Source organism: Arachis hypogaea, chromosome 15 (assembly GCF_003086295.3).
Source record: "Arachis hypogaea cultivar Tifrunner chromosome 15, arahy.Tifrunner.gnm2.J5K5, whole genome shotgun sequence".
In the NCBI taxonomy this organism is placed as follows: Eukaryota; Viridiplantae; Streptophyta; class Magnoliopsida; order Fabales; family Fabaceae; genus Arachis; species Arachis hypogaea.
In genome coordinates this window covers 17,283,217-17,297,159 of record NC_092050.1, presented here as the reverse complement: position 1 = coordinate 17,297,159, position 13,943 = coordinate 17,283,217, and the positions used below count along the sequence as shown (strand labels likewise).

The following is a 13,943-nucleotide window of genomic DNA, read 5'->3' as shown; positions in this document are numbered from 1 at the left end:
AATTAACATGAATTACAAAAAAAATTAAAATAAAAATTATATATAAATATACATGTTTAGAATAGTATATATAACTGAATTTAATTGGTTCTAAAATAGTGAGAACGGTCCTTTTCATGAGTTATTTTTCTATAAAAGACTCTTTTATGATTTTTTTTTATAATTCATTATTTTAAGCTTATATATCAATATTATTATTGATAATTATAATATAATAATTAAACTCATAAAATTAAATTATTAAATATTATAATAAATAATAAAAGATTAATATTATTTTTTGTAACATTTTTTTTAATTTAAAAAAATACTTAATCATCAAATCAATTTTTTAAGAGTTCTCGTATATTTAAGCACAATATTGAGTTTATAGAAATGATTCCAGAACAGGTATATAGGTCAACAAACATTGCATGAAATTTTGACTTAGTACCCCAACCGGAGGATAAATTCAATAAACTAACCATACCTTCTAGGATATAATAGAAGACAACCCGCAATATTTAATTAGCACGATAGAGAAAAATAAATGGGTTGTGATTTAGGCTAATTTTTTTTTACAGAAATAAAAGTGATAATATATTTTAATATTGTAATTTTTGGTGTTTTTTAAAATTGTGGAAAGTACACAAATTGAAAGGTTCAATTTCTGTACCTCAAATTTTTTAATTTTTTAACACAAATTCAGACGGTCCGATTTGTGTATCTCTTATAAATCGGACAGTCTGATTTCTGTACTTCTATAAATCGGACGGTCTAATTTGTGTATTTCTAAAAATCGAACAGTCTAATTTCTGTATCTCTAATAAATCGGACGGTCCAATTTATACTTTTCTAATTAAATAATTTCACATTTGAATATAATATCCCAATAATCTACATTTTAAAAAAGCACTACTATTACTCTAATATTAAAAATAAGAAGTTCTGTGATTTATGGTTGAGTAATGAAAAATATATAATTTTCGGACAAAAGAGGATTCTTATTATTATTATTTTTAATTAAAATACTTAGAATCTCTTTGTTTATTTTCTTAATACGTAGATGTTTTGACCATGTGGACAACATATATTAGAGAGTTTCGTGAACCACCAATCCACCGACAATATTTATGTTTATACAAGCCAAAATAGATGTGTTGAATAAGTAAAGCTATTCTATATTTGATTCTAGCATTATTTGCGAGGGAGTAAAGGACCGCTTAGGTATGCGGCAATAGTCAGTAACAGATATTTTGAATTATTATTATTATTATTATTATTATTAATTATTGATTGTAGATAATTTAGATAATTAATAAGTGCTTTCAAAGGGGTTGAAGAGTGTTAGGTTTTGTTTGGATATAGGAAGGAAAATAGAAGGAAAGAAAATGAGAAGAAAGAAAAGTAGAATTATTTATATGTTGTTTGGATTAAAAGAAAATTAATAGAAAGAAAATAGAAAAAAAATTTTCTTTTGCTTGGATTGAAAAAAAATAAAATAAAAATCATAATAATATAAAATTACATTAATACCCTTATTCATATTATATATAAATTATAATTTATTAATAATAAAGGATAAATATATAATTTTATTCATATTACCACATTTTTTTTCATTTTCTTTTTATTTATGAAAAAAAAATAATTTAATAAATCTCATACTATTTTTCTTTTTTTTTTATTTAAACAACAAAAAAACTTACTTTTCTATTCATTTTCTCTCCTCCCATTTTTTTTCTTTCAAATTTCCTCTTTCCTACTATTAAGACTTAAAAGTCAAACTTAGACAAGACTAGTAGTTAATCTATTCTTCATTAAAGCACCTTTAATTTTCCTCAGTCGGTGCCGCCTTAAAATCTTAAGAGCTTCTCTTTTTCCTTTCGTGCAGGGAAACAGAGAAAGTTGAGTCAAGGATTTGGATAAGAAAGAATTGAAGAACGACTTGAACAGTTACATTACATATATACGTTTCAAGGATGTGAGATAAACACTAAACAATAATGCTCACGCAAAACGTTACAGAGCTCAGTGGATAGAGTTGTTATATTGTTCTTATATTATATTGGGGATTTAGGAGTTAGGACCATGACATACACATACATACAGGTCATAGAATTTGTTGCAAAGTTAACATATTAATAATAATATCTTGAAAGATATAATTTCATAATAAAAACAAAGGTGGTAGGATATGTATGAGAATGAGAGAAATGATGAGCTTAAATTTGGGAACAGAGGCAGATGAAGTGGGAAAATGAGAGGGGCTCAACGTGGTTAGCTTTAGCTTCAATAACATTAGAACGAAGAAATAATATAATAACAAGTGCGAACCTTTAAAAGAATGGATATGGAGGTGCGGGGAATCGAACCCCGTGCCTCTCGCATGCGAAGCGAGCGCTCTACCATATGAGCTACACCCCCATGATGCTAATATTGCAATGTAATAATTTTTAATCTAATTAACAGGAACAAGAAAAAAGAAGGAGTGGGTAACGGCGGAGTGGAGGATGCATGTGGGGAAATCCAGCATATGGGAAACGTGGCAATTATCTTGTGCTAGTGCATAGTGTGCATGCAATGGAAGTAATGTTTGCTGTTTGCACTAGTGTAAGGTCCTTAAGAATAAGACCTAGGGCCTCGTTGGGCTAGTATTTAGACAAGCAACTTGGGCCTGTATTATCATGTGGTCCAGGGCGCACAACGAACAAATGCAGCTATATTCGACTGATTTTGATTGATTTGAATCCGGGTAAAATGCATTTTCATTGTTTTCGCACTAGGCGAGATGAATGAAAACAAGGCCAATTTAATAGCTGCAAAGCACGTAACAACTTTACCTAAAGCAGTGGGCTTCGAACGTTCCGCTAGTTATTTAGTCAGTTCATAACAATCTTTCTACGACAGCGACGACTACAACGGAATCGGCTTGCTTCTATTCTCATTGAGATTGGATATATCTGGGAAATCTATTTGAAGTGACCTGAAGATCCGATCCGAATTCAAATATTTTGAAATTAATTTGGTATGATTTTCTCGAATTTAGAGTTGGATAAGAGTATTAAAAACTGACGCAGTCATTATTAAAGGTCATATCTGGATTAAGGCGAACTTAGTTTTACCCAACTTCTATGCATCCTAGGTAGACTTAACAAATTATATATGTTTTAAATTAATTCTAATATTATATTATATTAATTATAAATTTATTACTTTATTTTTAATCACATTTGTTGAATTAAAAAATAGATTAAAGAAACATGAAATTATAATTTATAGACAAACTCAAGTTCAAGTATGGATATCAACTTTTCGATAATAAATATGTTTTTTTTATAAATAAGTGCATCATAATTTTTTGACATAAAGTTTATCAAAACCTGGACTTCACCCGATTTAGACCCAGTTTTAGTGTGGCTCGAAAGCATTGTGATTTCACCGGTTTAGGACCGGGTAAAAATATCAAAAATAGACATGGTCATTATTTGAAGCGAATTTCGGTTAAAGCAAACCTGACTTTACCCGATCCATGTGCATTCCTAATATGGTCTATGAAAGCACATACATTTTTTCGAGTTATTGTTTTCGCGTGTTGAACATATTTTGAATATGATACTCATCGACACTCGTCTGACACAATATCTTAATTAAAAATACAAAAATACTTTTTCCAAACACATTTAAACACAATTAAATACCGTGTCAGTCGTATCCAATCTTATTCTTAATTTATATTTTTGAAATGAGTTTTAAAATAATATACATTATTATTTATTAACATAAAAATTATTTTAAATATTTTATATAATTAAAAAATATAAAAATAATTAAAATATATCATTTATATTTTAATATAAATAAAATAATAAAATATTATTAAAAAATATTTTATATTTTATATATATACTATATCCACATTTAAAAAAAAAGAAAGAAAGAAAGAAAAGAGAATTCATGTGTATAGTCCCATATCATGTCATGTTTTGTGTTTGTGTTCCATAGCATGTGGGTATTTTTGGTCAAGTCATGTGGAGTTTTTTTGGGTCAAAAGATCATGTGGGTTAAGTAACCGCCCACTATCTTGAACGAATTCTGTTTGAAAGTTTCTCAATGTTAGGCCCATAAAGGCTCTTCCTTGTTTAAAATGAATGAATGAATATGTTAATACCCACAAAAAAGGAAAAAAAAAAAAAATTGACTGTTTGCTTGATTAGGATTTAGGACTTAAAGAGAATGCAACTGGAGTTTTAGTTAAACGGCTAAATTTGTTAGCTCTTAATATATTGCACCTTAAATATGTGCCTAAGTGCTGATAACAAAAATTTGAAGAATCATCGCCAAAATAATTTAAGTTCATTTTTTATGGCTTATCCATCTCTAAATTATTCATATTGGCAATTTTCGGCACAAGGGACAAGTAGCATTCATCTTGAGCCAGGGATCAATACAATGAGAATGAAAAAAGTGATTACACTGTGGCATGCTCCTTAATGTTTCTTTAGCCTCGTACTCACTAAGACATATAGAACAAACGTTGTCCATTGACATTGTTGGCAATTGTCCACTGTCACCTAGCTGGATAACTGGACATTGTTCTAACTCTATTATTATTGTTGAATTCTCATCGCTGGTGGGAGGGTACCTCTCACTGATGATTGATGATGATTCCATCATTCTTAATCTGCGTAGCTCTCCTAGCTGTCGCTGTTGGCTTAACAACATTCTCCTTGCTCGCGCATGTTGGGTCTCGATGATTCTCTGTCGTAACCTTTCTTGTCTCATCTCCTTAGTTATATGAAATGCTACATAAAATAATAATATTAATATACCTAGCGTTCCCAATGCTATAGCAAACTTGCTCTCTTCCTTTTCACCATAATAATAACTTGGAGGACTTCCACCTGCATGCGCCCAACTCCAATATCAATTATGGAATTTATAATATAAGAGTAAAACCTCTTTTCTATTCCTATTTTGTAATTTAGATATCTCGTATCTTAACAATTAGAAAATAATAATTCACCCTTTATTCTTTTTTTTTTTTAATTAGCCGTATGAGCCCTTATCCTTTCTTTTTATTAGACACATAAGTTCTTTTGTAAGAATTTTTGACAAAAAATAACAAAAAATGAAAAAAAATACTTTCTTGATTAGTTTTTACATAATCGTCAAAATAATGTCTCAATCAAATAGTTATTATTTTGTAGCATTGTTTTGATGATTGTATAGGTAATAAACAATCTCAATCAAATAGTTATCATTTATATAGGACAGGTGAAGATCAGATTATATAAGTTAGAGTCCCGCTAAGAAGCCAATGGAGTATTTGTATAATGTGTACAATAGACTATTTATTTGGCCCAATATAAGTTAAAAAATGAACATCCAGCGTAAAATACTACTAATTTTTCAAACATAATACACCCATACTATATAGAATAACCATCCGAGTACCAGAGATAATAGACTTCTGATATCCTACTGAATCGAACATCCCTATACCCCAATTGTACACATTGTATAGATACTCTATTGCTTTCCTATACTTCCTCTATAAGTTAACATTGTACATAAACATTTTCTACCACCTTTTTATAAGAGATTCTCGTTGAAAGGTTTATGCATCTAACAAAAAAAATTAAGAGACGAATTGTCATTTTTTCAATTATTAAGGTATGAGTTATCTAAATCAAGAAAGGACAAGAGTCAGAAAAGAATTTTACTCGTAATATAATCATATGTATGTACACAAATATTATTCGTCCATATATAATATATATTAAAATACAAAATATATATTAAAAATAAATTTATATATATATAATAATTTATTTGGTGGCTGAACTTTTACATCTACATGTTACTTTTCTTTATCATATATAGTTAAATACTTACTAGTACCGGAAAGTGCTTGCATGTGCCCATTACCATTATTATTGGAATAACCGCTGTCAAGTTCAAGTAACATATCTGCACTAACTCCACATTTTCATGTCAGAACAATTTATAATATTATTTAAGGAAATTAAAGGATCCGGTATTGAGATGAAGATTGAGTTGACAATGTATTACCTTGTTCTTGATTTTTGTGGTTGTAACAAACAACGTCAAAATCAGCATTTGGTATGAAGCCACAGTGTTGATCCTCCTTACAATAACAACTAGGCCTAAACCATTGCAACTTCATATCAAAATGAATAAGTTCATCTCTTATTTGCCGTGATGATATTGAAGAATCATCTTCAGAAACATCATTAACGGGAAACAAAGCAGACCCAATATTCCTACACTTTGAACTATAATAATTCTCATTCTCAATATCCGACTCTGACAAAACTATAACAGAATAATAATGCTTCTCATCGTCACTCAGGCAAGGAAGACGTAGTTGTGGATCAACATCAATTCCTGCTAATTCGCTGCAATTGTAAAACATCACTCTCTTTGAATTTGGAAGGCCCCATAGGAAGGGTGAATCTTTGATGAGATCCTTGCCCTGCAAGAACCGTTTAGCAAAACACTCATTAGGGTCGTTGACCCAAATATATTGGTGCTCTAGAGAGATGTTTTTGACGATGAATTCTCCTCCTCCATTTGGGAGACTAATCATCAAATTCCTTTGGTTACACGAAACTTCAAAACCTTGGTACCCGCATCGTGCATCTCCTCCAACAAAGCTAGTATGATCCTGTGTCAAATGGAAAGGGAACTCAATAGCTACTTCAGAGCTTCCACAATATCTGCTTCCACAAGCTGGTGAAGTTGTTTTGCTTCTTGTTGCGTTAGGAAGAAACAAGAGTTCAATAATGGAAATTAAGAACAAAGTTATTAGCAAGTTAGCCATTGGACCAATGATCAACTAACCCAAAGCTATGATTACATTATATGTATGTATGTGCTATACTAATACAACATGGGACATGAGTTTCGTGTTGTCCAAGAAGCCATGTTCTTGTGCCGTGGTCGGGTAGTCCTAGATCTGCTAGAATCTTAGTTTTAATCGTCCAATACTAATTTATGTCTTTTTTTTCCTTATGTAAACAAATATGGACTTATGTATGACCATGCTAATTTGCTTCCGACAATGGACAAAACAAGGCACTAACATTTGAATATAAAAGACGGATCATAACGTAGAAAAAGGAAATCCGATATTTAGGGTTGCAATATTTAATTTGTAGAGGAACAAAAATGTCTATTGAAGAACACTGGTTAAATATTCACTAGTAATCTCTATATTTGGTCGCTTCTGTTCCTTTTTTGCACTATAAGGTACAAAAGCTAAGGAAAGACAAAAATTGTGCACTAATTTTTTTTTAAATATTTGTTATGTGCCTTTGAAAAGTTTTAAAAGTATTTTTTTTGAATTTTTGAATTATGAAAAGTAATAATATTAATGTATGGTGCAATTTTCAAAACTAAATTGCAGCTTTTTAAGAAACAATTTAAGAATTTATAGAGAAGTTAAAAAAAAGTACTTCTCTTGTAATACGACTATTTTTTATCACATTTCTATAAAATAGGCACTTTTAAAGCTAAAAACTCAAATATAAAATAACTTATTTATAAGCTATTTTTAATATAGTCATTTATTGTTTAAACTATTTTGTCAAAAGGGGCTTAATTAAATTGTTTACCCAAACTGGACCTTAGTCTAGCAGCTTAAGGATTAGGTCGTTGATTTGAATTCTATTTAAGAATTTATTATTAGTGAATAGATTGTTGTATATATAAGACAGAATTCGAACTCCCAACACTTATTTAAATATACTAAAAACAAGATAGAGAAAATAGATATTCTACTTTTATGTGAAATTAAAAAAGTAAATTAAATACGTAAAATATAAAATTATAACAAATTTAAATCGTAAAATTATTAGACTTAGTATAAATTTTTGTAAAATCGATTGCTTCATTTAAAATTGTAATATTAAAAAATTTTAAAAATTAAATTAAAATTGTAATTGTAATGCTAAAAGACGAATACTCTCATAAAGACGCTTAAAACGTCCTATTTTTTAAAATGCTTATATGTCACATTATTATTAGACAAATTAGTGAATCGATTATTATCATTAAATTTTTAGTAATCAATAGTTAATTAAATATTCTCTTTCCAATTTTATCTTTAATCCAAATTCATCCTAATCCTAACCTTATCCTTTATTCTTCTATTAACCCACCCCCACCATCGCAATTATTATCGGTATCCATCCAGACTAGGGATGGCAAAATTTCTCGAGACGCGGGGATCCCTGCGAAGACTGCCCCGAATGGGGATCCGATTGTGGGGAATTTTTTCCGTGGGGATAGGGATGGGGGACAAAATTCCCCCGAAGCAGGCGCGGGGAACCGGGCGGGGATCCCCGCCCCTTCCCCGCTATTCTCCGAAATTTATGAATTCCTTAAATTATCCTTAATAGTTTATTTCTCATATATGTTTTTTAATCATTTCTCACACACACGTATATATATATATATATATATATATATATATATATATATATACAGAAACCCAAAACTCCTAATCTTTATTTGCATAACCCTTCTTCAATTCAGAGATCCCTAAGGCTGTTCATACTCCATCCAACCTCTCTGCAGCCACCCCCTCATCACCCTTCTCACCGCATCGTTACACCTCACCATGCCATCACCCTTACCGCGTCGTAATTTTTATTTGCGGCGTTCCTTTTCGTAACTCTGCCGTCGTGTCCATTCTCCTCTCTATTGCCGCATCTCCCACCTCGTCCACTGCTTTTTCCTTTGGTTCGTCGTTGTGTCCCCCCATTGCGTTATTTCGAAAGAAGTCAACATCATGTCATTTAGACTTTTTGTATAAAATCTTACAATTTTTGTATAAGATAGATATTTGCAGCTCTATTCATATGGAAATTAATAATTAGTTAGAACTATTATGTAGATGGAGAATGGGGTCCCCGCGGGAATGGGGCCCTGTGGGGAATGGGGATGGAGAGCAATATTCCCCCACAGCGGGAAATGGGGCGGGGATGGGGAGCAAATCTGAAGGCGGAGATGGGGAGCAGGGAGGCATCCCCCGCCCCTGTCCTGCCCCATTGACATCCCTAATCCAGACTATTATTAACCTCACATTATCGTCATCATCATACATGTCTTCTCATCTCCAATCCACTGCAACCTTCTCTACGCCCGTCTGTCCTCACCCCACCATAGCCGCGTCACCATCAACCCACACTCACCCTTACAATTCGTCACTCACCTCCACGATTTGAGATCTGTAAATTGTAATAAGTTAGATCTAGTTGTTGGTGATGATCAAATGATTGTCGTTGTTGTTGTTTGAAGGTGATATATATTCAGGAGGATTTTTTAGTCTATGTTTATTTTGTTGTTAGAATTTGTTAGAAGATTTGAATTAGTTCTAATTTGTTTAGTAGTATTTTTAGAAAGTTTAAATTTAAATCAAATTTGATCTAATCCAATAAAGATCAAATCTTATTTAAATTAAATTATCTTTAGAAATTTAAATTCAAATTAGATATCTAAAAAGATTTGGCTTATTCTTAGGTTGATCTGTTAGGAGTCTATTTAAAGACTCCTTGTTATTCTTTCTAAATTAATTTTTTGATGAAAAAAATTTCTTTGAGTTTTTTTGAGAAACTTGGGTGTGAAAGGGAGAGGTAGAGTGATTCCCTTAACTGTTGTATCAAACAATCAAATTGAAGTAGAAGGGTCCCTTTCTTTGATTTTTTATCTTACTCTAAGTTACGTTCCATATCATTTGGTATCAAATTTTAGGATTTTCAAGAGTGGTAAAATGTAAGAGTGTTGAGTTCAATTGAGGTAAAAGCCAATTATATAAGTGCAAATACTAGTGACCTAATTCGAGTGCCATCATCATACATCATGAGAAATCAGCGTGTGTCATCATCATATCACAATAAGTTTCTTAAAAAGTTTCGTCAGTTGAAACAAAGTTTAAGATCAGTAAATAAGTACCATAAGGAGTTGCTGTATTTAATATGCAAAACTAACGTTAACAATGGTCCCAAAGTTTTTATGAAAAAATTTCTTGTTGGATTAAACAAAGAAATCGCAGATAAGGTCGAACTTTGCTATTATGCAACAATAAAAAATTTAATCCATTTGGCAATTGAGGTGGAGGCACAACAACAATTTATGGCAACTTGGCACTCTTCAGACTCCAATTCTACATAGAGTTCTAAAGGAGCAAAGTTTAAAGATACAACAAAATTCACTATTGCAGATTTCAAGAAGAATATTACAGATCGACATGAGCAAACTTCTTCTGATCCTTTCTTTAATTCGACTTCACAGGCAGTGATGGAAGAATTTGTTGAGTATGTTGTAGATGGAGATGAGTGCTTGGAGGAACCAAAGGTGCAACAGTTCTTAAAGGGGTTCTTGGGATGTGAGCAATTTAAAAAATAAGAGAGAAAAAAATTTGAGAGAAGAAGAGACTGAGAAAAAGAGTGCGTATTCCAGTGAAAAGAATCAATGTTTGAGCAAAAGAGAGGATTTTGAGAGAGAGAGAGAGAGAGAGAGAGAGAGAGAGAGAGAGAGAGAGAGAGAGAGAGAGAGAGAGAGAGGAGTCATTGAGAGAAAAAAAACTGAGAGCAATAAACAAACTTGTGAGAGAAATCTTGAAAGTTATAGTTTAGACAATAATGCATTAGTGTCTATGACATTCAAAGAGTTTTCAGTTTCTCATATATCTAACGATGAATTGCCTAGTATTTACATGTTAGATTTTAAAGGTTTTGCATATCTATTGGTGAATTTTGAAAGAATTAATGTGAATGAAAGGAGTGAAGGACAACCAATTTTATTCTATAGTGAGCGGCTACATGGAACATGTCTCAAGTATTCAACATACGACAAAGTGCAGTTTGTTTTGCACAGTAAACTCAATTGATGGACTATTTTTCAAAAGTGGTTGAATAAGATTTGAGGACGAATTCTTTTGCAAAGGGGGATAATGATACGTATTTAAGAGAACTTTTTAGTCTATATTTAGTTTGTTTTGTTGTTAGGATTTGTTAGAAGATTTGATTTAGTTTTGATTTGTTTAATAGTACTTTTAGAAAATTTAAATTTAAATCAAATCTGTTCTAATTCAATAAAAATCAAATCTGATTTAAATTAAATTATCTTTAGAGATTTAAATTCAAATTAAATATCTAGAAAGATTTGGCTCATTCTTAGGTTGATCTGCTAGAGTCTATTCAAAGACTTCTTGTTACTACTCTTTTTGAGTTAAGTTTTTTATGAATAAAATTTTTTTTGAGTTTCTTTAAAAAATTTGGATGTGAACAAAAGAGATAGAGTAATTTTTTTAACTGTTGTTTCAGAAAATCAAATTGAAGTAGAGGAGTCTCTTTCTTTGATTTTTCATCTTACTCTGAGTTATGTTCCGTATCAAAAGGGAAGAAGATAAAGAAAGAAGACATTGGTGACGATAGTTGTGGCTTGATGGCAGTGGCGGTTATGGTCCCGTGAGAGAAGGAGATAATGGTGGTGGAGATCGAAGAGAACGAGAAAAGAGAGGATAAAAGAGTAGAAGAAAGAGTGGCAGTGAGGGTTGAGGTATTGTAATTGATAATGATGATGACAATGATAGTGGTTACCAGTAATGATGGATGGGTGAGCGTTCTGCTAATGACAATGACAATGACAATGACATGCTATGGGTTTAGATTGGAGGGGGGAAGGGGTTAGGATTAGCCAGTTGGAGATTTTGATTGAGAATAGAATTAGATATTAAAGTTATATAAAGGGTAAAACTGTTAAAAAAAAATATTGATAATTGTTGACGGTTAAAAATTTAACTAAAAAAATAAAGTTAAAATTAATTTTAAATATTAAGAATAAAATTAAATTAAATTAAATATTAGAGATAATTTTAAAATTTTTTGAAAAATGTCAAAAAAAACTTTATCCTAATTTAAATAAATTAAAGAGAAAAAACAAAAATTAAATCAATTTACTTTTAACCCTGTTTATTTTAGAATAAAGTATCGTTTTTATCCCCAATATTTGGGGTAAAGTATCAAAGTTGTCCCTAATGTTTAAATCGTCCTATTTAAGTTCCTAATATTTCAAAATTGACTCAATGTTGTCCTGCTGTTAGGGATCTATTAACAAAATTAATGGTGGGACAAACTGAGACGATTTTAAAACGTTAGGAATTTAAATAGGACGAATACGTTGGGAACAAAAACCATACCTAGAAATAAATTTAATTTTATCCTTCAATAATATCAATTTTTTACGGTATATAGTTATTCAATTATTTTTGTTACGGCCCAGCCCACCTGGTGGGGCGGTCAACCCGGCCCACGGGTAACTCGATCTATGCGATCGGATCGACGTGCACAACCCGCCCAGCCTTACAACTCAGACACGCGCCCCTGCTGCTAGCTGCATGACAATTGTAGGGAAAGAAGCTTCCTGGAAGGAGGCCTCCCCATGTGGGGCCTGCCCTACTGATAGGGTATATAAGGGGAGGGTCCTACCCCTCCCCCATCATACCCTTTACCCTCATACCACCTGCATATTTTTCTGACTTGAGCGTCGGAGTGTCCTTGCAGGTGGTCCCCCTCATCTCAGTCGAAGAGCTCGGAAAGTCGGAACTCACGCCTCACACGCCCCCAGATCTAGACCAAGGTTGGGACCCGCCTTCACACCCGCCTTCGGAGAGTTCCTTGCCGGCTTGGGTATAAAGCAAAAGTTTTCATCAGTGGAACATCCCCAAACCAACGGTCAAGTTGAGGCTGCGAACAAGGTTATCGTACAAGGCCTCAAAAAGCGACTTGACCAGAAAAAGGGAGCATGGGCAGACGAGTTAGCGTCAGTCCTCTGGTTCTACCGCACAACTCAACAGTCATCTACCGGGGAGACCCCTTTCTAACTCACATATGGGGTAGAGGCAATAATACCTGTGGAGATCGGTGAGCCGAGCCCACGGCCATTCTTAGGAGGGGTTGAGGAAGCCGTAGAAAATGATTTGATAGACGAGGACAGGGAGATGACCCATTTATTAGAAATGGCACTAAAGCAAAGAATGGCCCTGCGCTACAATGCCAAGGTGCTCAAGAGAGAGTTTGAACAAGACGACCTGGTCCTAAGGCGCAATGATATTGGGCTCCCGACACCAGAGGAAGGAAAGCTGGTGGCAAACTGGGAAGGCCCATACAGGGTGAAAGAGGTGATCAGCAATGGGGCCTACAACTTGGAACGGCTGGACGGCAAGGAAGTCCCGAGAACGTGGAACACGGGCAATTTGAGAAGATTCTATTCCTAGGCCAAACCCACCGACCGGACAACCAACCTGCCGATCCAGCCGGCTTAGTAAGACATTACTTTATGATGGATTATTTGTCCTTGTCATATATTTGCTATCATCTTATGTTTGGACCATTTACCACTACTATTTATCTACTACTTGTCATCTCCTTTTCGCATTCATTATTATTAATTAAGCTACCATGACGAGTAAGCAATTTCATAACGATACGGTGCCCTGGGACTGATCACCCCGGGAACCACGAAAGTAATGAACGCCATAATACGCGGCTGTTGAAACGATAAAAGCCACGACTTGGCTTCACTAATTACCGGCAAGACGGTAAAACGTTCACAAGCAAATAGCTAATACCAACAAAACGGTAAAAGAACATAAAGAAAAATAAGCGCCGACAAGGCGGGAAACAAGCGGTTTGTCACATGCGGCAAACAGATTCAAACAGTTCAAAAGGATTACAAAGTTTACAAAAGTTACAAAAACACACAAGTTACAAGAACACAAGACACTTCTTCGGCATATCAATGATCTTGTCATCCCTGATAGTCTTGAAAATGCCAACAGCTAAGGTGTCAAAATCGGGAGCCAACAGCTTTACTTGGGCTTTGAGGGCCTCCTCGGTCATCAAGATAGCGTTCTTACCCTGCTTCACGGTGTC

The 13,943-nt window shown here is 33.1% G+C and overlaps 1 protein-coding gene and 1 non-coding gene across 2 annotated transcripts; both read right to left on the bottom strand.

Annotated features, from left to right (window-relative positions):
* Positions 1-2,333: 2,333 nt before the first annotated feature.
* Positions 2,334-2,406, bottom strand: TRNAA-CGC (transfer RNA alanine (anticodon CGC)). The gene has a single exon. It is a non-coding gene; the product is annotated as a tRNA-Ala (tRNA).
* A 1,962-nt stretch (positions 2,407-4,368) lies between these two features.
* On the bottom strand, positions 4,369-8,770 carry LOC112748012 (RING-H2 finger protein ATL20). Its single transcript, XM_025796218.2, has 4 exons — positions 8,714-8,770; positions 6,055-6,670; positions 5,878-5,952; positions 4,369-4,883 (listed from the first exon to the last, which is right to left on the bottom strand). Exons 1-4 carry the CDS (start codon positions 8,768-8,770, stop codon positions 4,369-4,371), a joined length of 1,263 nt encoding a protein of 420 aa, XP_025652003.2.
* Positions 8,771-13,943: the final 5,173 nt, after the last annotated feature.